The sequence below is a fragment of the Ascaphus truei genome, chromosome 4 (assembly GCF_040206685.1).
Source record: "Ascaphus truei isolate aAscTru1 chromosome 4, aAscTru1.hap1, whole genome shotgun sequence".
Lineage (NCBI taxonomy): Eukaryota > Metazoa > Chordata > Amphibia > Anura > Ascaphidae > Ascaphus > Ascaphus truei.
In genome coordinates this window covers 260,025,257-260,051,797 of record NC_134486.1, presented here as the reverse complement: position 1 = coordinate 260,051,797, position 26,541 = coordinate 260,025,257, and the positions used below count along the sequence as shown (strand labels likewise).

The 26,541-nt window shown below is 42.7% G+C and overlaps 1 protein-coding gene across 12 annotated transcripts in view; it reads right to left on the bottom strand.

Annotated features, from left to right (window-relative positions):
- Positions 1 to 626: 626 nt before the first annotated feature.
- EYA4 (EYA transcriptional coactivator and phosphatase 4) overlaps positions 627 to 26,541 on the bottom strand; it is a 301,887-nt gene continuing 275,972 nt past the window's right edge. For 9 of the 12 annotated variants that reach the window (XM_075597354.1, XM_075597353.1, XM_075597350.1 and 6 more), the window contains 7 exons: positions 18,845 to 18,934; positions 17,776 to 17,834; positions 16,268 to 16,428; positions 7,373 to 7,487; positions 6,197 to 6,318; positions 4,343 to 4,443; positions 627 to 1,596 (listed from right to left, as the gene is read on the bottom strand). In XM_075597354.1, the coding sequence (XP_075453469.1) occupies positions 1,516 to 1,596; positions 4,343 to 4,443; positions 6,197 to 6,318; positions 7,373 to 7,487; positions 16,268 to 16,428; positions 17,776 to 17,834; positions 18,845 to 18,934 (729 nt within the window). In that variant the 3' untranslated portion in view covers positions 627 to 1,515. Of the gene's footprint in view, positions 1,597 to 4,342; positions 4,444 to 4,482; positions 4,584 to 6,196; positions 6,319 to 7,372; positions 7,488 to 16,267; positions 16,429 to 17,775; positions 17,835 to 18,844; positions 18,935 to 26,541 lie in introns of all 12 variants that reach the window. The other 3 variants (XM_075597355.1, XM_075597361.1, XM_075597352.1) reach the window with 1 other exon arrangement.

The following is a 26,541-nucleotide window of genomic DNA, read 5'->3' as shown; positions in this document are numbered from 1 at the left end:
TGCCAATTTATATATCGCTTAAATTCCGCCCCACTGCTAATTTTTCACCATTAATTAGCCCAACTTGTGGCATATATGTAAGAGACTTGCTCTTTACCATTTTTCTTCTTGATATACAGTATAACCCCAATAATGTTAGCTTAATTTCTAAAGTACTGCTTTGCAGCTTCATTAATAACCCTTAGCATCTTGCATAGCAGATTTTTCCCTCTCACTGGGAATTCCTGTGTGGAATTCTTTCCCTTCAGTTGACTTTAGACTCTTGCACTGGTTGTTATAATATTTATATTATAAAAGCCATAATGTTAAATATACACTCAGGGCTACAGTATGTAATAGTCATAATAATGATATTTATTACAAACAGCTATATTACTTTATGCGCAAATTAAATAATTTATGTTGTTCTCCTTCCTAAAAATAGTTGTATCTCTACATATGATTATATGTGATTTATGTAGCCCAACAAGAATGCAACACAAAATATATCACATTTCACAGTGCACTATTCACATTTTTGAAGAATTGGAATTAGCGTGACTGAGATATACTGAATATATTCTATAAGGTTTTTGCCCTGTTTTTGTAAACACAAATTATTTAAAACCCAAATAAAAAACACAACGTTTCCAATATTTTTATTTATTCCTGCAACAAATTTTCGCCGCTGAGAGTGCAGCTTTGCCTGTTTTATAGCTCAATTTGGTCATGTCTGAAGAAACCCTCTCAAAAGAAGATTTCATGTAACTACATTTGTATAACCAAAATAACATTGTAACACACAAACACTGTCTTGTCTTTAAGGCACAACACATCATTATGCACATTCTGATCACCAAACTTATAAAAGAGACAGCATAATATTTTTTTCAGATCTCACCCTGTTCCCCCGCCCGCCCGGAAAAAAACAAAAAAAAAAACAGAAATGTTACATCCACTTTCAAAATCAGCTGCTAATAAAGTCACAGTAAATTATTATTTTTTTTTGTCAATAATTTACACAAAATTACAGGTCTAAACATGATTGTCGTAATATAGTTGGAGTGCATTCTAAATTCAGATTTTCCGGGTTAGGTAGGCTTATGTCTGATTCACACCTCAGTGCTGAGAATAAGATCCCATATTGAGGAATGTTGAACACCACCTCTTCGGTCAGAAAGCACGTGCCAATCTTTGTCAGAGTCCTGCACATATGCTCTACTGTCTAACTAGGACTTCTTTGGTGCATGTACAGTACCAGTGGTCTTCCATTGGCCAGATGCATTAAAATTGCCTCCCATGTAAGACCACAAAGTATCTTTATGTAGCACTCAAGTTTTTTTGCTCCCCTCTTACCAATCTGAATTCTTTGTCATTTCCATTGGTTTATTCCAGATATTTCTTCCCTTTTTTTTTTTTAAGACAATCCATGTGTGTAAAAAGCCAGAGGCATTTGATCACACATAAAAATTCAGTGTGTACTTAAAATATATATACTTATATACATATAAAAAAGGCCGTCCAGGTTGCAAATAGTTACAAATATTCTAGTTCCAGTGCTTGATGTAGAGCCAAAAGATCTGAATGACTTGATATCCTCCAGAAAGGCATGTTATTCTGCGGAGATTAGAACAGATGAAAACACAAAGTAAGAGACAATGGAAAAGTAATTAAATGGTTTCAAATGTTATTTTATTACAGTACATACTTTTAGTCCAGGACTGGGAAAGATTTGCCCTTAAGAGATACCAACCAGAACAGGTTTTGCAGACCAAAACATACCTAATCAAGCTGTGTTTATGATAATTATAATGTGTTAGGTTATTGGTTCACAATGTGTTACAAATCTTAAAGATTTGTCTTGTTAGTAAAGGTGCGTTCTCTCTTGAACACACACTTTTTTTAACCCCTGCAGCCCCACTGGGTACAGCCCCACTGCTCTCCTCCTTGGCCATGGACCATCCGGCACTGAAGAATCATGTGATTACTCTTTGGAGAGATCACGTCATCCTTTCCGGTTTCGAGCCACCAGGCGTAAGGGAAGGTCCACCCCTTCAGAGTACTCTGCAATTGGCGCTCCTGTGGAGAGTGCCTAAAAAAGTAGCTTTTGTCATAAGGCCTCTGGGGTGGCATTTTTCATGATGTATGCTGTACGTCATTAGGGCACTAAAGGGATTAAATCCTATAAGCATATAGGTAAAAACCACTTAACTGACATTTTCTATAGTTGATGTTGGTTCCGATAAATTATGATTTCTCTGTTCTGTGAACACCTGACAGAGAGGCACCACAGGGATCTCACAGTCACTCTGACTGTAACTTCCTGGTGGCGCTGGGAGGTCCCTGGGCAGCATCTCTGTTCGTTCCAGTGTTCCCAGTGGAATGGAAAAAGAAGTGGTTTTCATCTATACAGATGATTATTCATCTATACAGAAGTTCAGTTAAGTGATTTTTACGATAGATAGAGATAGATAGAGATAGATAGACACACATACACACAACATACACAAATCTTTATATAGATACCGTACAGTACATAAAACAAACATTAGAACCGCCCCTTTAAAAAATTATTATTACTTAATGGTGTTTACTTTTGAATGTCTGCACTTTGTTTATTAACACTTAAGGTGCCTCATGACGTTCATGAACATCATGATGGCCGGGGCGCCTGGGGTCCTATGACGCTCAGGGTATGTCATTAATGCTAGTTTTCTATTGAGCAGATCGCATTCACCTCTCCACTGGAGAAGTCAACAGAATCAGAAAGAAAGTGGAGGACCCTCCACTTCCATTCACGTCACTGGGCTGTGTTTGTGACCACACGTTCACTACTCCAAGCACAACGTGGTCGCAATTGTGAAAGTTCGGCAGCATTCAGGTGTAGTCAGTCTTCAAGCACACAAAGGGAACTAACAAGGGCTTCCAAATTATTATAAACAATAGATAAAACAAAGAACAACAATGTATCTATAGTTTTGAGGCCAGACAAATAGTCTTATCACCAAAGATATAAGATAAAGATTGTGGAAATACTCAAAAGCTTTTGTTTTCCATGGAAATGTAGGTATATATATTTAAAAAAAAAAAATATATATATATATATATATATAGCAGTTTGAAAGAACCACAAGCACTCCGTCTGAATCAACAAAATACTGGGTGCAAATCCTATAAAATAATTTAGGCAATACGATACCGCATCAAGATGAAATATCAGAGGCAGCACTCCAAATGGTAATCAAAATATTGTATTGAATCAACAAGACATCATTCCAACGTTTCGGTCCACAAACGGGACCTTTATCAAGGTGATGTGATTTAAAGAGTGAGAACGAACACACATATATACCTAAAAACCCATTAATTGTACAGGTGCAAGAAATAATCTACTTAATCATTACTCCCATCCATGTTGTTTAACCCCTTGTGTACCTGTCAGCAACTGAACTGTTGCTGTAGCTCTAGATTAACTGCGTGCATCTGACACGCATCTATGGTTAATGGAACACAAGGAAATCTCATTTCAAATGTACATATGTTTATTTGTGCTTAACTAGTCCGTTACTATGTATCTTTTTACACCTCAATACAATTTAATGATATAGAAAGCTGCTTACTAAAAGCCCAAAGCACCAGTTCCTCAGTTGAATTTAGAAGTAAAAAGTATATGAATCATAACATTTATAACCTTTTACTTTTTATATTTTATGAATTCACTAATTAATGTCTATTTTCCAACATCCAAATACAGTTCTTAGGAGTTTGAAACGTAGCTACACTCCTAATCAATTGTCTTGTTCCAAACTAACACAACCTCATGTAAATATGTTTATTTGTGCTTAACTAGTCCGTTACTATGTATCTTTTTACACCTCAATACAATTTAATGATATAGAAAGCTGCTTACTAAAAGCCCAAAGCACCAGTTCCTCAGTTGAATTTAGAAGTAAAAAGTATATGAATCATAACATTTATAACCTTTTACTTTTTATATTTTATGAATTCACTAATTAATGTCTATTTTCCAACATCCAAATACAGTTCTTAGGAGTTTGAAACGTAGCTACACTCCTAATCAATTGTCTTGTTCCAAACTAACACAACCTCATGTGTTATTTGCAGCTTTGCTTCAGACATTGAAAATGATCATTAAGTAGAGCGTCACAAATAAGGTAGGATAATTTAAAATTAAATATTTAAAGATTTTTTGAGGGTTGTGTGCCTTATGCGCTTTAATCCATAAGGTTATATTGCTGTCCTGTTTTGTACTTTCAGGCAATATATACATTTACAAAAATGCAAAACAATTCAGCTTTACCAGTATCTAAAAATCACACCAATATTTCATAAGACATTTTACCTTTTTTGCTGCCTGTTCTTCTTCTACACCATCCCCAATTACAACATATACTACTTTTCTGCCAAACCTTTGTATTATTCGTTCAAAGCAACTTTCTTTCCCTGGAAGATAAATGAGACCAGAGTTCAGGGTCAAGTTACCTGGTTAGCAGCATGCGCCTCATCCTGGCCATCTCCAACCACAACATAAGTTATGTGAGAGCCAAATCTCGACATTATACGCTGAAAACAGTTTTCTTTGCCTGAAAAAACAATGCACTGCTTATTTTATGGGCTACTTTTATTTGTCAAGGTGTAGGATGGCTTTCTAAGGTCCTCTGGACCTCTATAGAGATTTTTTTCTTCTGGGTCAGTGTGAATGTTGTCAGTTCAGATGAATGGAAGGAGATTATTTTCTTTAATATGGGGTTGTGATTGGATGAATTAGGTTATTTTTCTTAATGAGGTTGTGATTGGATGAAGTCAAGTGAAATGCTGAAAGGATTTATTTCCATTGGTAAGGCAGAGGGTTCATATTTTGAGATCTAAAGTGGAGGCAGGTACAAGTTTAGGATTGTGTGTGATAAACAGAACAACTTGGTGGTAGTGTGTCTGGTGAGAGCAAGACCTGAAATGTCCAAACCTAAGGTTACTACAAATCCCTACTTAATAAGCTGTGAAGAAATCTTTCCCACCCATACTGCTGAACATTTTTTTCCAACTCACTTGAATGAAGCCGATCTCTTCTCCAGCACAGCATCACAACATATTGAATAGTGACCTACAGTATGTCTGAATATTTGTGAAGGGTAATAAAGAATATGAAGAGCTGTAAAATAGTGATGTTAGTGTTGGGTAACAAACATTTCCAGCTCAGGATTCTGGTGATTTTCAAGGAGGGCTAACAGCCTTAGACCAGGGTACAACTGCCCCTAGATACCCAGCTTAGTGTTTCTGTCAGGCAGGTCAGCAACACAAAGTTGGGGTGGGTTAAAGACTTTGGAGGTGGACATTAGTAAATATGGAATGGGTGAGGTTGGATAATTATTGCAGCTCTTTGATCTTTTTAAAAATATAGGGTGAACAATTGTAGGGTTAGTAAATAGGGGTTTAGGAACATGTCCCAGATTTACCTAGTGGTGCTAAACTTCAAGGCACCGAAGGCTTATTCAAATTAAGGACCATAGCTCTTGATTTCCTTCCCCGTCCTCTTTTATCTGTACCCCTTATATCCAAATAACATTTTCAATAAAAATAGAGCTTAAAATAAATAAATAAAAGTAATGGTCCATAAAGTGCCTTGGACTTAGTAGAGACAGCCCTATGTCCCTGGTTATAATTCAATAATAATAAAACATTTCTGTTACCAGAGATTTTTAAGTTGCTTTAGGGGTATACTTGCATTATCTCTTTATCTCTTTCTGCTAATTTACATACGGTGTGGTGTATATATATATATTGTATGTGTGTGCGTTTTTCAAAGAGACGATGGGGGTAGGAGGTGTTCCGTACAGCTCCCAGGGTAAGGAAGGAAAAGCCCTGTGGGAAGAATCCCTGTGCTTATACTTTGCACTCTCTTTGGCGTTCACTTATATACAAACAGGGTATATAAGCTAGGTACATTTCACTACTACTGTTACCTTGATAAAGGTCCATGCTTGGACCGAAATGTTGATCATGCTGTTATCAACAAATGCAAACATTTTAAAGGACCCGAGAGTGCATCACCTCTTCAAAAAGCTTCTGTTCAGACTGTGTCCGACACACCCAGCCAATTGATCTATGTAACCTTGAGTTGACACTTTCTATCTTCTAATATTTACAGTATAATATATATATTATATATATATATAATGTCACAATTTGCAATACTTACCTATTTTAGTTGCACTGTAAATATTCTCAATAGGAAAAACTCCTCCTAAACTATATAGCAAGACCTTTGAAAGTGCTGGGATAAGTTGTGTCGTTGTTACCAAGACATTCACACTATTATTCCTGCAGCAAAAAAAAATTTACATTACATTTCATATTATAAATATGTGGTTGAGATATTTTCACAAGTGTGTGTGGAAATGGGAATGTAAATCAAGCTGTTTTTTTCTGCATTATCGCACATTGACTAAGACTACATCTTCAACTTTTCTGCTATTAACGAAGTATATAATTACTGGTGAAGTTCTTCAATTGACAGGACTGAGGAACTTATTAAGCGCCATGAACACAACAAAATCTGATTGACTAAAGTGATAGTTATCTCCCTTTTACTGCTGTCAAAATATTAGAAGTTTTAGGGTCTATTCTACTTCTGCCAAAGTGGCCGTTTGGACAGTTTTCAGACAAAAATCCCTATTGTAGCCTATGGGGATTTTTGTCCGAAAAGACCCGAATAGACACTTTGGCAGATATAGAATTATTCTTTTAGGCCTCTATTTAATACACTGTCAAGAGGTTTTCCCAAAACATTTAACAAATGTATTGCCCCTTTTCGTTTTTATTTGTTTAGTATTAGATTTGATATTGATGTTTGCCTTCATACTACTGTACCAACTTAATAGGGATACTCCAATTTTGGCACCGACACAGAATCCTAATGGTTCCAAAAAGGAGTTACTAATAACTGTTTTTACTGGTCTAAATACCACCAGGTTATACATGTGTATATACGTATATATATTGTATAGACATATCTATACAAGAACCAGCGCTCAATTATATATGATGCATTTTGTCAGCTGATGCGCTGACTTCATCAGGGGTTTGTCCTAGGGAGGTAGCCATGAAAATATATATATATATATATATATATATATATATATATATAAATAGTTGCAAGGAATATGCCTATAACACATTCACAACAACTTATGATATACTTATGAAGATTATGTATGGTGCTAGAATAAATAGACTATGTACTATTTTATGCCCCTTCTACTTTGATATTTATTTTATATTATTTTGGCAAAGAAATGAATAATAAAAACAAGTTTTAAGTGACATTGTAACTGTGTATTTAGTGATGAAATGTAAGCAATACATTTTGACTTACCTTGTGCTAATGAGTGATAGTGATTTAAGTGCATTTGAGAGCCAGGAGTCTGTCAGGACTTCAAGATCTGCTCGCAATTGAAGCCAGGCTTCTCTCTTAGCTGGGCCAAACAATCCTTCAGTACAAACAGGGAGGAAATCGTGGATTAAATGCTGCTTTCATGGAAATGGGAAATGGTTTTTTTTGCATAGAGTTTTCCCAATACATTAAAAAAAATGTATGCAGCGACACAGTTACTCACTGACTATAGGAAAATTACTGGGCTATTATTTATAAGGGAGTTTAAATCGAAGATAACTTTGTATATCACAAGATAGAATGAGAGGGAATCAATAACACAAGCAGGGGGGAAACGGAATGTATAATGCAAGATTTGCTTCCATTTTTCAAAAAGGATTTGTAAGGTTAAGTTATGCATGCTTTTCTCATGTTGTCAAATTTGTTGTAACGGCAGAAAAATGTATTCACCAGATAGTCCAACTGTTGCAGTCTTATAATGTTATTACAACCCCCCTTTCAACTCTTAATTAACATGCCGGGAAAGTCATGATTATGGTAAGAGGAAATCAGATATTCCATGGAAATGTATAGTTACAGGTCTGTGATACAAAAACTCTGTTCTATTTGTGAGCTTGCCTAGATGCATCTGTCCATTATCTTCTACAGGAAACACTTGACAACTTCTCCAAGGTGTAATAATTGCAACACCTGCATTACACTGCCAGCAAGTTCTAGTTTTTAACCATAAAAGCACTATGCCCTATAGCAAAGTTTAACTTGTCTGTGGCACAGCTGTACATAACATTACGGAAAGGAATGTGTGCAATGGGAAGTCCTACAACAGCACATGTATGAGAGGTTGTCCACCATGCCAAAATAGTGCCGCGGATATATTATTCAAACTCTACAATAAGCACTACTGTACATACATCTTTCCATTATACAGGTAGTCCTCGTTATCCAACGTTTCACTTTACAACGAATGGCATATCCAATGCTTTATAATGCAACCATAAGGGACGTTTTTCAACGGCGGAATGCGTTATTCGACGCCTGAATGCGTTATCCAACGCTCACTGCCACTGATTAACATGGGACTTGCTTTACAACGGTTTCACTATCCAACGCTACTTCCAGAACGGATTCCGTTGGATAACCGAGGACTGCCTTTACTGTAGATGGGCTTGACACTATTGTACTCTTCTACAATGTCAATGTCATCTTCCTTAAAACGATGGTGTCCTGATCACGCTTTTACTGGCAAGCACTAGGTGCGCTAGCTGCTTCCCATGTTATTATGAAGGGATGGGTAAGTGGATAAAAAAACTAACAGTCTTTCCCATTATGTCTCTACAAAAGCACTATAGGGAATGAGATCCTAAAACCCACAGGCCTCCCTTTAATTCACTGCCATAACCAAGGATAACTTTTTCGGTGTCCATGGAGCTGCTACCCCAAATAAAAATAATAGGGCGCCAAAATACCGGACAAAAAAAAGAACAAAAGATAAATAAATAAAAAATAATAAGAGGAAAAAATAATAATTAATTATTATTAATACGCCCCTAGGACCTTTGCGTCGTAGGCGACCGCCTAATGGACAGGCCGGCCCTGTCACTAAACAAAATTACACAAAAATGTACTTTGGGTGTGCATGCCAAAAAAAGCAGTTTCATCAGGAGTAAAAAGGTTTCTTAATGGACAGACTTAATTATTAGTGTGATTTAATTCCATGAAAGCCATGGCAGTAAATTACATAAAAACATACCTACAGCAAATAGAAACACAGTTTCTCAAATAAAAAGGGATACAAATCGAAAAGCCCACACAAACCATAAAATATCTGTAGTTGGAGCAGCAATAATTACAAGGCTTGTCAGAGGTCTAAGTGAGCTTGGGAAGAGAGTCAGCAACTCATTAACACCGAATGCACTCACAAAATTAAAACAAAGTTCTGAGATTTCAGCTCAGACTTTTACTGAATCTCCCTCTGATCTACTCAGCTATATGATCTGATAATTGTAATGCACTCCTGATAAAGTTGCAACTTTCTTTTGGCCGTCAGAGCAAGCCGTGACTCCACAGCCATTTTTTGTCCACTTGGCTATTTTTGACTGGTGAACAAACCTGCTCGGCTTTGGGAACTGTGAGTTACAGAAGTGAGAGGACCACGGATCAGCTCTAGGTCCCTCCCCCCAACCCCCCATGTTCAGGTAATTTAAAAAAAAGTTGGTCTAGAAATAATATGGGCCTGAGGTTATCTATCACCTTCCCAGGGGTAATATATGTCTCCTATTTTACTCATGGCTCACATGTACAGTACAATTAACTATGCAATATGACAATTGCAATATGGACATTTATTAACAATACTATACAGTATATCACAATCTTCAGTGTGTATTATGTATATGTAGCCAGGTCTCCCCAGCACTCCAGCATCCCCCTCACCTGACTGCCGATCGCAGGGGCCGCCGCGTCCAATGGCGGCTCCGTCCGGCGATGGCAGGGGAGAGAGCGGTCAGGTCCCGGCTCGGGGGTTGCCGGGGACGCATGCGGCCGGTTCCCAAGGCCGCACGCGCGTCTCAGGGCTCCCGGCGCCGGGCGAATAGGTGCCGCCATGTTGCGCCGGGTCGCGCATGCGCAGTGAGCCCCCGGCGGCCCGAGATAGTTGCGCATGCGCAGAAGATCGCGTGAGGGCAGGGAAAAGTTGCGTGAGGGCAGGGAAGGTGCAGGAGAGTCGCGCGAGAGTAGGGATAGCTAGTGAGAGGTTGTGGCAGCCATTAGGGGTTAGTGTAGGCAGAGGGAAGGTGCGCACGCGGCCCCAATGTTATTGTAAGTGCCCCGGGACTACAATTCCCATGAGGATTAGGGCCAGACACACCAGGTGGTACAGTGTGGCCAATGAGGACCAAGAGTCTGAGAGGAATTGGATACAGTTTCGCGGGCAGAGAGCTGCGTGGTCAGTCAGAGGAAGGAGCAGACAAGGGAAGGAGATAGGGTGCAGGAGAGAGGGATCCCCTGTATTAGGCTAGCACCCCCTTGGTTCCAGATAGCTCTGAGTTACCCTATGATAGGAGTGTTGCCAGGGACTGCCTTAGAGTAAGGGACCCTGTCACTCAGGTTTGTCAGTTGGAGTCAGGGAGCTGTGAGGGAAGGAAGGGTGCGGGGAGCGAGTGCAGCTCCTGCACCCATATAGGTACCCACACCCCCGGTAGGCCCCAACTCCCCACTAGATTAGTGGGTAAGGGCTGAGGGAGGCCCAAGAAAGGGACGCTACCCTTAGTGTAGTGCTGCCTTGTCAGAGTCACGGCTGTCAGTGCTGTGAGGTCTGACAGGCAGGCACCTTGTTGCGCAGCACGTTGGCTGTTAGGGTTAGTGAGGCCGAAGGGACGTGGGTAGTTAGGGGAGGGGGACAGGTCCTAACCCTTTAGGCCCATAGGAGTTTCCCAAGCCACCACAGGTTGCTGTATTATAGGGACGGCCTATAGTGCAGCACGTGCCCCATTAGGAAGATAGGGACACAGTAAAGGTTGCTGTTCCGTGAAGCGGTTGGAACCACGTTGGGTCCACAGAGACTGTTTCGGAGTGGGACCGCTCTAGCGGTCCACGTACAAGGAGTGCGGTTGAAGGATCAGAAGGAGGCATCGCCCGACTGATCCTTTGAGAAGATTGTTGCTGACCCGAGCACTGGAGTGCTCGGCAGGTATTATACCATCATATGTGCACCAACAGGCCTAGAGGTTCTTAGTGACTGCGCAGTCACCCATTGACTATCTCTGTAGGAGTACGGGACATTGGGTGGGGTTCTTGGGACACTGGGTGGGATCACCTAGTGTTGGGGAATCGTCCTGCGAGACGTCACTGTTAGTGTCTCCTAGTGAGAGGGACACAGGTTATTATTATTTGTTAGTAAAGTCATTAGTTATATAATCCCTGTGTGTGTGGTTTCTGAGTGGGTTCCTATGTAGGGTCATTCTACATTTCTATAGAATCCTACATAGGTGGAGGCGCTGAAAGAAGAAACGTTCCAGAGGATTCACCCCAGGCTCTCACTAGCGGAGGCTCAGACCTCCTGTGAGCCTGCAGGTATACGCACCACACCGGTAACACTGCATGTTCTACTCACCCACACTATATATGCGATTGGGTGGGGTGGAATACCCGTTACATTTGGAGGCGCTGCTGAGAGACCACCTGGGGTGCCCTGTTCCAATTGTTTCCAAATTGTCCCTATTTTTGTCACCATGTTTGTAAAGTCCGGACACGAGGTACTTGCCTGGGCTTTGAGGCAATATCTAGACCCTGGAGGTAGTGGCGGTAGGAGGCATTCCCGCTATTATACCCACACTTAAGGTCCGGGAGTATATGTGTAAAATTCCTGGGTGGCCGTGGACATGTGTCTTAGATGAGGAACAAGATCCCACGTCCACATGGAAAACCATTCTTTTTGTAGTAACCAACACTGAGGATATATGCCTGGCAGAGGCACCGTCCACACTGTTCATGCCCGGGGGCCCCTCAGAAGGGTACCCCCTAGTCTACGCAGACCAAGCAAAATGGCGTCTCCCGCCAAATCAGGAGAGCGCACGTGCTGCTGACTGCCAACCTGCACAGCAAGATGTTGCAACAATCTGTCCGGGATTGGTGCGAAAATCAGAGGCCCTCCCCTGTGATGTGAGTGACTCAGTGCAGAGCCAAAACCACTCCCTTGTAGAAAGTGCCCTTCCTTCAGATTCCACCAGAGGGAGCAAGCACTGCGATCTTCAACCCTACGTTGATGCAGTAATAGACTCTTTCTTCTCTGAGGATGAGATGATGTCTGAGGATGAGATAGACTGTCAAGACATACACCCCAATGTGTATGTGGCCTGGCGAGCGCCAGGAATAGATGGCCTTATGCTAATGTGCCCCTGCCTGCAAGAAGCCAATGCCGAGGGAGCTGACATGTCCCAGTTACGCTAGACTTCAAGACGACTGAGGTAGGCGGAGAAAGGGGGATACAGTGTTTTAGTCCCACCTGTGACTGTTCTAGAGGTGCACTGGCGTGGGAGCCCGAATGTGAATGCTGCGGTGTGCGGTTCTTGAAGCATATTACACCCCAGGCTACGGAGCCAGCTAAGGAAGAAGCGGGGAAGCCTGACCCCTCTGCAAAAGTGAGTGACACTGCTAATCAGTCTGTCCTAATTCCAGAGGCCTCAGTGGACCCGTGTGTTCAAAACCATGTTGCAGAACCGGTTCCAGATCCTCTCAAAGAGGATGTCCTAGTGGTAGAGCAGGAACCTCCTGCCCAGCCAGCTAAGGAGCCAAGCGAACCATTGGCGGAGAAGAGCGCGACTGCAGTGGAGATACCGGAGCACGCCAGCTTCGTACCAACAACCACTGGCTGTATCGCAGAAGACCCCGGTGACTCCCGTGCGGAGGATACTATCGTGATATCCTCCGGGGAAGAGGTTGAAGTCCCATCGGTGGCGATGCGCCTACCGGCGAACCACCCCAGCAGTGATACAGAGGAGACAGAGGAATCACAGGGTAAGGTGTCTATACCCCCATCTTCCTCTAGTGAAATCATTGAACCAACTATTTCGGCGGATACAGAGCTTGCTGTGGGCCCGTGTGCCCTAGAGGAGGTGTATCCAGATGTTGCGGACCCTGCTGTGGGCCCGTGTGCCCTACAATGATCAGTCCGGCCTACTACGATGGTACCATCGGTCTTAGGCTTGGGACCAGTACCTAATGAAGACAAGGGTGAGTCGACTGCCCCAGGGGTGTTGGGGGTGAGCCTCCAGGTGACCGCGGAGCACGATGGCTCCTTAAGTCTGGTCGCCCGGGCAAAGGGCTCCCCTCTGCATCGCGTCCTGGCGGAGGTGTCCTCATTAGAAGATAGCTGTCCAGTGGTGCGAGTGGACCAGTGCCCACTGCCTATCGTGCCAGATGAAGAGAAGCCTATCGAAAGCCAGCGGAGTGGTGAGGAACCTCCTTACTTCGCACCGACTCCTGATCTGAGTGTGAGCCCGTGCGCTCCGACACAAGTGGTCCCAGGACTGGGATCCAACGCTCCCGAGTTTCCAGCGCGTGAGTGGACTGTTCCAGAAGAGTTGGGGACAGGTCCTGATACCACCAAGGTGGGAACTGACAGCGTCCCCAAGGACCTGTTGGCCACCATGATTCACCGCAGTGGTAAGGTGTCTGCTCTTTACCCCCTGCCAGGTGAAACAGAGACATTGTCCAGTGCTCGCTTCCCAGTGGAAGCCTCGCAAAAATATGGGGACAAAGACTGTGTGGAGAGAGATTCAGGGAAAGCTGCCTCCTTTAAGCCCAAAAAGGAGCGCCCCATTCCTCAGGTAGTGGACCGCGGGAAAGGTCCTGGCCTCCTGGTCTACCGCATCCAAGCCACGGATGACCGGGTAAAGGCCTGCTTAAAAGACGTTGTGCTACTCCTTCCACTCCTTCACTCTAGAGTGTGCTCTCCAAGAAATTTTTCTGGGGGAGGCTCACGGACGCAAAAGTGAGGTACCCCCACATGTTCAGTTCAGGGCACCCCACAAATGGTCTCAGCTGGTCTCGATTATTGAGTGTGATGTACCATGTAATCTGAGCTGTAAAGTCGACCTGATAAGTGTACCAATTATGACATGCCATTTTTTATTGTATAACTGTGTACCAGGGTAAGGCGTTATCCAAGCGAGGACGTTGGATTTTCCACCAGGGGGAGAGTGTAGCCAGGTCTCCCCAGCACTCCAGCATCCTCCTCACCTGACTGCCGATCGCGGGGGCCGCCGCGTCCAATGGCGGCTCCGTCCGGCGATGGCAGGGAAGAGAGCGGTCAGGTCTCGGCTCGGGGGTTGCCAAGGCCGCACGCGCGTCTCAGGGCTCCCGGCGCTCCCGGAGCCGGGCGAATAGGGCGCCGCCATGTTGCGCCTGGTCGCGCATGCGCAGTGAGTCCCCAGCGGCCTGAGATAGTCGCGCATGCGCAGAAGATCGCGCGAGGGCAGGGAACAGTTGCGTGAGGGCAGGGAAGGCGCAGGAGAGTCGCGCGAGAGTAGGGATAGCTAGTGAGAGGTTGTGGCAGCCATTAGGGGTTAGTGTAGGCAGAGGGAAGGCACGCAAGCGGCCCCAATGTTATTGTAAGTGCCCCGGGACTACAATTCCCATGAGGATTAGGGCCAGGCACACCAGGTGGTACAGTGTGGCCAATGAGGGCCAAGAGTCTGAGAGGAATTGGATACAGTTTCGCGGGCAGAGAGCTGCGTGGTCAGTCAGAGGAAGGAGCAGACAAGGGAAGGAGATAGGGTGCAGGAGAGAGGGATCCCCTGTATTAGGCCAGCACCCCCTTGGTCCCAGATAGCTCTGAGTTACCCTATGATAGGAGTGTTGCCAGGGACTGCCTTAGAGTAAGGGACCCTGTCACTCAGGTTTGTCAGTTGAAGTCAGGGAGCTGTGAGGGAAGGAAGGGTGCGGGGAGCGAGTGCAGCTCCTGCACCCATATAGGTACCCACACCCCAGGTAGGCCCCAACTCCCCACTAGATTAGTGGGTAAGTGCTGAGGGAGGCCCAAGATAGGGACGCTGCCCTTAGTGTAGTGCTGCCTTGTCAGAGTCACGGCTGTCAGTGCTGTGAGGTCTGACAGGCAGGCACCTTGTTGCGCAGCACGTTGGCTGTTAGCGTTAGTGAGGCCGAAGGGACGTGGGTAGTTAGGGGAGGGGGACAGGTCCTAACCCTTTAGGCCCATAGGAGTTTCCCAAGCCACCACAGGTTGCTGTATTATAGGGACGGCCTATAGTGCAGCACGTGCCCCATTAGGAAGATAGGGACACAGTAAAGGTTGCTGTTCCGTGAAGCGGTTGGAACCACGTTGGGGTCCACAGAGACTGTTTCGGAGTGGGACCGCTCTAGCGGTCCACGTACAAGGAGTGCGGTTGAAGGATCAGAAGGAGGCATCGCCCGACTGATCCTTTGAGAAGATTGTTGCTGACCCGAGCACTGGAGTGCTCGGCAGGTATTATACCATCATATGTGCACCAACAGGCCTAGAGGTTCTTAGTGACTGCGCAGTCACCCATTGACTATCTCTGTAGGAGTACGGGACATTGGGTGGGGTTCTTGGGACACTGGGTGGGATCACCTAGTGTTGGGGAATCGTCCTGCGAGACGTCCCTGTTAGTGTCTCCTAGTGAGAGGGACACAGGTTATTATTATTTGTTAGTAAAGTCATTAGTTATATAATCCCTGTGTGTGTGGTTTCTGAGTGGGTTCCTATGTAGGGTCATTCTACATTTCTATAGAATCCTACATAGGTGGAGGCGCTGAAAGAAGAAACGTTCCAGAGGATTCACCCCAGGCTCTCACTAGCGGAGGCTCAGACCTCCTGTGAGCCTGCAGGTATACGCATCACACCGGTAACACCGCATGTTCTACTCACCCACACTATATATGCGATTGGGTGGGGTGGAATACCCGTTACATATACATATAAAATATCCAGGTATCAGTGTCCCCAAATGTACATGACTCAAGTAAAGTTAGAGTTTTTCGATACTACAACACTCTCTATGGTCCCTTTTGATCCCAGACACGGATCCACAATTGTGCATGCACTGATAATATGATTTGGGTAAAGTGCTGCATGCTTTGGGGTAAACATATGCAGCCATTTGTATAGTAAAATATAGCTTTAAAATAATCCTAATTTATTGAAAATGTAAAAAAAAAAAAAACGTTCAATCATGTTGCACAAAATCTACTTCTTCAATTTTTTGCCAAATGTAGAACATTTTGTGGAGAAGATCACAGAGAATATACTGTAAGTGCTATACTGAAACAGAAAACATATTTTCCCTTACCCCATTTGTACATGAACATTCTAAGCATCCAAAAATAGACTATAGAGAATACCTCCTACATTGTTCTTGTAAGTATTGTACAGTTCTTTTACTCGTCTGTAACGGAAAGCCAGCTTGCGCATCCAGTCCACGCCTCCCCTGACACCAGTTGGTAAGCATAGAGTCGTACTGCTTGCTGCTGCTCGAAAGCCGTCAGTGGCAAAACTGTAAGAGCTTTGGAGGACAAAGTTATTAAAAGTATTTCAAAGAATGCTTCCAAAGCGTGCTCAAAAATGGTGCATACACATGCCTGTCATTGGGAGTGCAATTTGCTCGTTGAAAGTAGATGTGTGCAAAATATTTGCTGACATTTGCAAACCAGATAAAATTTGAATATTTTTTGGGGGGGCAGCAAAATCGACAGAGTTAACCAAATAAATGATGGCAAAAAGTCAATGTGTGAAGTTGTGTGGCCCGTTATACATTACCATTTTATCAAAATTCTGGCAAAAAGTGGCAACGTTCTGTTGAAATTGGCAAAACTGGCGTAATTCTGAGCAATGTGAACTTTTGCTAAAATTTTGAAAGGTAAATTTGGAGATATCTGCTCATCTCTAATTGTAAGAGAAACTCACTAACTCCCTTTGAGGAGTCTTTTTCATAGGGCTCTGCCAGCTGAAGAGAAAACGCCACACTTATCACAGAAAAAAATATTGCTTTCAATGGGGCTTTTCTTCTTTGGTTAGTCAAGTGTTATTTATGTTTCAGTTTTGCAGTCGAGGAAAAAATGGAGAAATGGCATGCGAAAAAAACCTCACTGCTTCTTCGATATTCCACATAAGGATGACGCTCACTGAATAGCAGTGATACATTTCTTGCCAATTGGGCCCTTGGTCAGGTACAGTAGGTCATCAAGGGAGTTGGGCCTGTGTGGCCAGAAATGTTTAATTGAATGCATGTTTGATTGAAAGAAATAGAAATGCAGCACCTGCTCTGAGAAGACTACTATTTTGTAAGCGGCAACCATGTAAGGACTATCAAAGAAACAGTGAATTTTTCGCAGTGCTGCAACCCTCTTCATTTTTTCTTTTGTATTTTTGGGTGGCCCCACAACTTGAGGCACGTTATAATGGACTTATATCTGTTCTAATTGAGCAGTTTGCCTTTGATTTATTTTCAGTTTGGGGTTTGTAGTTAAAAGAATTTAATGAATGGAATCCATAAGATTCAGTGAGAATCCACACATATAAAAAATTAGACAACATTTTTCTATTAAAGTGCAATTTTTTGTCAAACAGTAGTCCAATTTAGCAAATTATATATTTATTTAACTTTAGAAATCATACAGAAAACCTTTCTAAACACCACACACCTACATACACACACACACACACACACACACACACACACACACACACACACACACACACACACACACACACACACACACACACACATTTTTAAGAGGCAGCACGGAAGATATTTTATATCAATATCTCTCAGATACAAAAAAGTACTAAAATGTTGAAAGTGTGAGCAGGAAAAAGGTAATATCATAAGTACATTCAGATCCTCTTTTACCTTAGGTCTTGGCCATTATCGTCAGAGGAGACATCATCTACGTGGACCTGATCACACTCCTAGAAAAAGAAATAGTATCCATACATAGGAGGAGAATGTATACCGTGATGTTACTTTAGTTTCCCCAACAATAACTTTATTATACTACTGTATAGATATAAATCATGATCCTTATTTCTCAAAACGAGTATTGCTTGGGTAAGTTCTGCTCATGTTACTTATACAGTAGCTTAACACACTACAAAATAATTCCTATGGCACAGAATACATCTGCGTACACATGCATGCATTTACTTAATTGTATCTTCTGACATTATGTTATAATGAAAGATGATGTGCATTTAATTTGAAAACGGTGAGGTAAAAGTATATCAAACAAAATATGAAGTTAAATGTATTCATCACACTTCTACTTTGCATTGTGTGTATAGAAATTACAGGCCAGAAGAGGGCACTATTGATTAGCTTATGCATTTGTGCCAAGACTGTTCCTAATAAAAAGATAAAATAGAATACAAAAACTGGAAATACCATACACTGTAGATTGTTAACTGAAGGCCATTGCTAATATTTCCAGACGTGTATACTCTTGTATAAAGAACTCTATGCCACCGAAAGAATAACATAAACTGCAAATGACGCTACCCCACAGTTTTCCCACTTCTATTGGCTTATCCATTGATATCAAGAGCTAGAATTTTTCAATCCCAATGTGTCCCAGCCCCATAGAGCCTACTATCTAAAGTACAGGTAGGTAAAGTTTCCAAGATCACAAGGAGAGCTGACACCGGGACTCAAATTGAATTCACATGCTTCAAAGGCAGTGCCATTACCACTGAGTTACTCCTTCATTTGATGCGCCCACGTGCAATACTGCCATACTTTTGCTTGCATTTCAAAATAAACTTGCACTAAGTTTGTGAAATATCTGTGAAGAAAATCAATAAGGTTTGTTTGGTAAACAAACTGGTTTGCACATCTCTGCTCACCAAATGAGAGGACCAAAGCAGTTCGAATGAACACTTACAGACCAAATATAGTAACATCTACAGCAAAGATTCTGGCTTACCTCCAAATCATTAAAAAATAAGTGTGCATCGGCGAGGTTGAAAATCATTTCCTCCATGCGTAGTCCAAGAGTCACAGCTGTCGGTGAATCCTTTAAAACACAAAGTGTTACAAAGTATAAATGAGAAATGTACGTAGACTAAAACGGTTCATGCTGAGGGAGCTAAACACATTTCCTTACTTTGTCTCTCAATTGGTCTATAAGAAATGTGCCTGCCACTTTCATGGCTGCTCAAGGAGGCATGGTGAAAAAAAGGTTTCTAAATGGTATACCTTCATATGTGAGAAAAGATTACAGTAGTTGACTTTTACTATTTAAAAAAAAAAAATTAAAAAATGATTTTACAATGTTATTCCATTTTCCCTTGTGCTCCCAAACGTTCAAAGCTGGTAAAGGGTTTTCCAGACTTAAAGGTCTACCACAACATCCTTGGCAGAACGCTTTTCCTTCCTCAGTCTGAGCCTTCTCTTTGGGTGTCTAAGTATTGACTTTACTGCCGTAAGTATGTATTACACACACAGGTTTCAATATGCAGAAAGAGCATTTAATATGTCAATAATTTTATATTTGACCTTTGAAATATTGGTGAACTAAAGTCCCTTTTTTTTATACTCTGTATTTTGCAGTTGTGAGAATAGAAACACAAATGTGGGGGGATTCGGTACAGAAAAGTAAAAAAAAGGGGAGGCGCATTCGAGGGAAAGCCTTTTACAAGGTACATGGATCATTAACTGTGATGGTTCAGTGGCGCTCCACTCCTGCCTGACTCTTCTGCTCCTTCCCTGCCTTCCCCTGCTGTTCTCCCTTCCTCCGCCCGCAGCTGTCCCTCTGCGGCAGTCTCTGATGTCATCTCAGCGTTGGCGCGCGCTCCCCACAAGACACGTGCACCCTCTCGGTCTCCCGTTCCCCGTTGCGGCGCTTCCTGCTCACGGCCCCCTCGGCTCCCGCTCCAGTCCCCTTACCTCCATCTGTCTATCTTCCATCCCCGGCGGGTGCTCCTGCGGCGCTCCGCGCGCCTTGTGACGCAGCCTGTGCGCGCGCACTCTAACCTTACAGAGGGCGCGTGCACACACTCCTCTTGTAGGCTCTCTCAGACTCCTGGCTCCTCCTCCTCATGCTCTGCAGGCTATCTCCCTCACTGGCTCACCTGTCTCCTCCTCTTCTCCTCCTCACCTATCCCTGCTGTCTCCCACTTCACCCTCTGCTCCTCCTCTAGCTCCCATTGGTGTTCCCTCCTTTATAACCCCTGTCTGTCCCCTCTCTCATTGCTCTGCATAGTTCATTGTAACCTCTGTGTGTGCAGTCCTATGCTTGGCTCTCCTGTGTTTTCCAGCTTCTGTTCCTGCTCCTGCTTACCCCTAGATTTCCCTGGCTTGACCTCTGCTTGTACTGGATTACCCTGCTCGCTGTTGCCCTTGAACCCTGCTTACGGACACGACTTTGCTGACTTCTGTGATCCCTGGACTCTGGCTTACGAACATTACGATCCTGATCTCTATATCCCTGGACTCTGACACACGGACATCACTACTCTTACTCTGAACCCCAAAGGCGTTGCAAGTATATCTAACCATCTTCCTACAGGCCCGGCAACGCCATACCACACTCCAGGAACGCCCTCACTGCTGTGGGTGTGTGGTAATACCCTTCCCACCTCAGTACTGGGGACTGGCCAGGTCTGCGGGCATACAGGCGTTACATTAACAGAGAATGCTTTACAGAAACATCCAATATGTTTTGACGTTTTACATAGTATAAATAAGCAACTTGTACTATAACTTATGGGGCTTATGTTGAATATTGTGTAATCAGCTGGATATGTTTTCTGTGAAATTGAGTTCTATTATACAAGGGGGGGGGGCATTAGAAAGGACTGGAAGGGGAGGAGGGGGAGGGAAAATAGGGGGATCAGCATCAGAGCAGCAGTGAATGGGTGAAAGAGTTAGAGTCTAAACAAATCTATATTCATTGTTTGTGCAAACTTGCCCAACCGTGGACTCCGTAAATTTTGAAATTTGAGCATTGTGTCATTCAAATACTGAGTTCGTTTTTCCATGCTCATTGTTTCTCAGTTGTTGTTTTTGATTTGCGACAAACTTGGGATTGTCTGGGATTTCCAGTCCTGGCTATTGTATGTTTGTTTTCAAATCTGTGTATGTCTGGGATACGTTTACACCATGGGACCAGCAGAATATCTACATTAACATCTTGAGAGATCAAACTGGCTATTTTTTCCACAGGGAAGTAATCTTTGGGCATGTCCACCATCTATGGAGAAGTGAGCACACCTAACCACATCCTCCCCAGCACCTGTTTGAACAGTTAGGAAACATGCAGTGGAGTTTGGTTGTAGTCAGGTACCATCTGTATAATATTTTATGAGTTTTCTTTAGCTATTGTGTTAATAGAGATTTTCTTTACCGCTTCCCAGATGTCTTCACTATCTAGATCTTGACATAAATCCCTTTCCCAGAGAGTCATGTAGTTATCCTTTGCTTTGTCAGGAGGAAAGGAGTATTTGATAAACTGTAGATGTTATGCTCCTGAGATGGGAGGCTGAGTCACATAGATATTGAAAAGATGCCAACAGATTCTACAAAATGTTTGATTTGGCAATAAGATAGAAAGTTATTTTGCAACATGTTATAAGTGTCTCAGAAGAATAGAAAGGTCTTACATTGCCCTTTCGTAACAAAATCATAGAGACAGGTCACTCAAAAGGCCTCCCATTTGGAGAGTGCTTCTGTACTCATTCTGGGCGGGAAAGTAGGGTTGAAATAAATTGGCGTCAGGTGAGAGGTGTACGGAGAGACATCATGTGTGGATTTATGTTGATCCCACAGCTCACACATGTAGTGTACTATAGGGTGAGTGGAGCAGGTCAACGATCTCAGGGTTCTGATATCTCCAAGCCGAGCAGGCATGTAAATCCTTGCTTCAATATCTACCCCATCTCTGGGACCCTGGTTCATCATGTAAGTAGATTAGTTAGCCTAGGTGGGCTGTTTTGTAATATTTAAATATATTTGGAGCACCTAGTCCTTCAATTGTGTTGGGTTTTTGAAGTACCTGGCTCTTTATACAGGGGTCTTTGTGATTCCAGATGAATTTCTTGAATTCTTTGTGTAGCCTACAGATACAGTAGATCACTCTTTGGGATATTGATGGGAAAAACACTCAAATAGTATACAAATTTAGAGAAGATAGTCATCTTTAATGCAGCCATAAGGCCAAACTAATACAACTCACAGTCTTTCCATTCGGAGATGAGTTTAAAATGAATTTATATAGCTGGGGGAAATTATGTTTGCATAAAGAGTTATACGAGGTTATGTATATTGAAATATTTAAAGTGTGTGTTATACCAAGAGAAATCAAAGATAATTTTGATTGGGACTGGTGGCCTTCAATAGTTACCGGTGCTGCGGGGTTTGAATAAAGGCCTTTAATCCTCTCATGAAAGATAAAAGCCCAGCCTATATTATCAAAGTAATTTTCAGTGTCTAAGGTCCTTAGTTATCTGGCAGAATCCATTCCGCAGACTGCCAGTGGATAGGGACAGCGAATTCCATGTTAATGAGCAGCGGCAACATCAGATAATCCGTTCCACGGAATGCATTGTGACACGTCGGATAATCCGTTCTTCATAAAACGAAATGACGGATAGCAATGATCACCAGTAGTACCGATGACGGCTTTGCTTTATGTATATGATGTATAATATTGACCAATCTCCTGGTGTTATCCAAGGCCTGACAGCAGTGGATGAAGCCCACTTTGTCAGAGTGGACAATACCAGATAGGTATGTGTTTAACCTATTGGAAGGACAATGACGTACAATTTTAGGTCCGTGTTTAGTAGAGAGATTGGTCAATATCTAGCATATTCATTTTTATCCTTGCTGTCCTTGTGGATCACTACAATGTTAGCTTCTGCCATGTGTTGGGGGGCAGGGCATTCCGTTCATAAATTGGTTAAAGAGAAGAACCAAATGGGGTATGAGAAGGTGGTATTTTGTTTTATAATAAGCATTTGAAAGGCCATCCTGACCCAGTGCTTTGTTATTTATGAGAGATTTAGTGGTCTCCAAAATTCTCTCATACGTGAGGCTATTATAGAAATTGCTTATCTACTTCAGATAACATCTTGTCCCTATTTTCTGTAGGATAGGAATAAATCTTGGCAGACATAGGGCTTTTTCACGTGGGGGCTTTTCAGATTGAACAACTCTGAATAGTATTCCCTAATTCTTTCACAGATTTTCCCTGGATCTGATATTAAGAGGCCTTTTTTTTAAATCTCTATTGGAAATGATCTCTGTGATAGACTTCTGGAGATCCTGCTGGAATCATGCTCTAAGGCTACGGCCCTAGTATTTACTGCTGTACATGCAAATGGCGGCCTTGCAGCGCGTTCACAGATTATAGCTGTGATCTACGGTCTGTAGAGGAGCTATTGGATGTGCGGAGGGGCGTGGTCATGATGGGGGGCACGGCCATGGCAGGGCATATCAGCCCTTCCATTGGCTTCCCACGGAGCACGTGACCGTGTCGCAGCACGGGAAGACAAACGCGTCACAGCCCTTTGCGCGCCCACGCATACACGGCCACTGGGGCCTGCCCCATAGAGGGCTGTGCTGGGGTGTGTGACGCACATGCCATAGCGTGCGCCACAACGGCCACTGGGGACCTAGCCTTAATAGTTTGCAACAAGTTTTTCAGATTCGCCTTGAGGTGTCTTTTCATGACTGGAGCCAGGCTTTCTTCATTGGAGCTTAACTCCAGTTAAGACTCGGCATGCAGATTTATACCATTTTGAGATTGAAGCTTGTGAGGTTCCTTCGTTATAAAAAACTGTGAAACCTCTTGAGAGGTACAACTTCGTCATTATATAGAGTATTAACTTTGTTTCCCACCGGGAAATATTTATGAAAGGATTGTTTTATTCGTGGTTTTAGAGCACGGTGAGAGCCCACAACCGTGGAGCTTCTCGACTAAGCAGCCATCATGGATGGCACTGTGCATGCGCCCCTTACAAAGTCCTTTTTAAGGCATGGATCTAGTGTACGTGATACGTTGCATGAAATGTGAAGGATAGAAAACAGTTAGAAACAACAATTACTCTCCACAGTGTGAGAAACGGCTTACTCAGGGGGCTCCACCGTCAGTCCGGATCCACTAGAACACAGTCTTTTAGGGTAAGTAAAACAATGAGACGTACAGTAATGTACTGTTCCTTTAAGCAGGCTTTCTGCCTGGTTTATTCGGACCCAGGCACTGAGACTGCAAAGGTTTGAGAACAAATACAAAACAAGACCCTGCTCAGCTGAGCAATAACTGGCTTGCCCGCTTCCAACAAACAAAATAAGGAACTTTACAAGTTTAAAAAGGATCAATTTACCCTGTTTAGAGAGTACTCCCCTTTCAGCTTGTTAGCAGCTGTCCTGCCTTCAGGCTTTTGAAGAGAGGAGAGAGGAACCAGGAAACCAGCTTTAAATACCCGTTTCCTAATTAGCAGGACAGGTGACAGAAATCAGGCAGCAGACAAACTCTGGTCTGGATCCCTCATCCCTCAGTTCCAGCACCTGCAAAACTGTGGGATGGAGTACATCCACTCTGTGGCTGCACTTTCCAGCCTAAACAGGTTAGAAGCTGTCCAGTATCCTGGGAGCCCTACTATATATATCTAATTTATTACCATTCCCTGGTTTCTGTCACAACAGACATACAATCAACAACAACACAGGAATGAACAGGGAAGTGAATGTTTGCAGAACGCAGCATCAATGAGTTGACAGTAAAAAATGTAAAAGCAAATTCAAAAACATACAACATTGAGATGATTAAAAGCAGACCTGAACAAAGATGGTGGGATTTCTTTCATACGACCGAGCAATGTGATGTCGCATGGACATCTAACCCTAATTATCCTACCCTACCACCAAGTTCCTGCCCTTCTTCTCCATGTAAAGCATTGCAAATAGCTTAACTGTACCCGTGCCAAACAAATCTATACAGGATGTTGCATGATCTTACAGCAAAAACAAAAAAAGATTACCACGCTGCTCATATAATTAATATATAACATATCCTGGGAATATTTTACACGTGTGCCGTGGCTCGGGAGAATTTAAACATGGTGGGGATACCGGTACCCCATAACGGGGCCTGTAACTCGGGAAGCAGGGGTCTCCAAACCTGAAATTAATGCGATCCAGCTACGGAGACCCCCTGCTTCAATGCTGTGTTATTAAAATATATATATATTTTTTTTAAATCTGTGTGATCGCCTGTTAGAGGCGCGCAGTGAGAGTGACTAATTCAGTCTCACTCTTACTGCGTGTCTCTTAGAGAAAGGTGCAGGCTGATAGGATTCACACATCACAAGCCCCATTCAGATGCAGGGACCCCCGCTGTGTAATCCTGATGGGTCATTAAGTCTCCTTACTGAGACCACAAGCACACATGAGCACAGAGGAGAAAAACATGGTGCCACAGCTGATTTAGATGTGGCAGCGCGACCAACTATAGTGCTGCATCTGTAACTAAAGATACACTATACTGTACAACTGATAATGTTTTTTCACCTTCAAGCCAATTCTCCATGAGAAAAAAAATACAAAAGAGATAATTCTCTTATCCCTGACATGACTTGTCGGAAGAGGTAAACGTTTTGTCCAAGTATGCACAGAAAAGCTCAAACACCAAGTCCCTATTACATGTGAAATGTAAAAGTACAGATTAGATAACACATGCCAGCAAGAGATCAATGTCACAATGTGGTAAAAACACTGTTAATAAGGGAATAGGAATGTACCATATAAACTTAACAGAGGATGATAGACTTCCAACACATGTGCGGTCTCATCAACAAAATGTTATTGAACCCCATTCCCCACTGAGAAAGGATTTGTACTCCAACTTAGATTTCAACCCTGGATTGTGATCTAGCACATGACTACAAAAGATAAGGCAATGCTCAAGTCAAGTGTTAGTAGGCAATGGCCAGGACATTATCAAGAATGATACAGGGATTGCAGGTGTAGGTTATTCACTCCATTAAAAAAAGGGTCAGGTGGAATAATGAAGGCCACAGTCAGTAACACCTGATAATTCCCAGTCCTGTATATTACAGGGACAGTCCCACATATTGTAGTAGCCAATAAAATGCACATTTTCAATGTAACTGGATTGCTAAGAAAACATTTGATCAAATTTAAAATTATAATTTTATTGTGACTGTAGAAACATTCGAAGTTTTAAAAATAAATACAATATTTTACACTTGTCTAATAATGTTAAATCACAAGGTCATGTTCGCATAATGTATGAATTTAGTTATCCAGACATAGACTGGGGCAATGAGATTAGCATTACAATGAAAGGAAACAGGTTTTTGGGGGTGCTTAAAGACAATTACATGACCCAAATAATTGAGGAACCAACCAGGAGAGGAGCAATACTGGATTTGGTAATATCAAACAATGTAGAAGAAATAACAAATATTCAAGTCCGGGAACATTTACAGTAGGTAACAGGGATCATAACATCATCTCATTTGAAATAAATGGTCAAAAACCATACTACATGGGTTCATCAAAGACTTTAAACTTTAGAAAGGCAGATTTTAATAAATGGAGAACTAATCTAGAAGGAATACATTGGGATGATGTTTTTGCTGGGAAAAATGTGGAAGA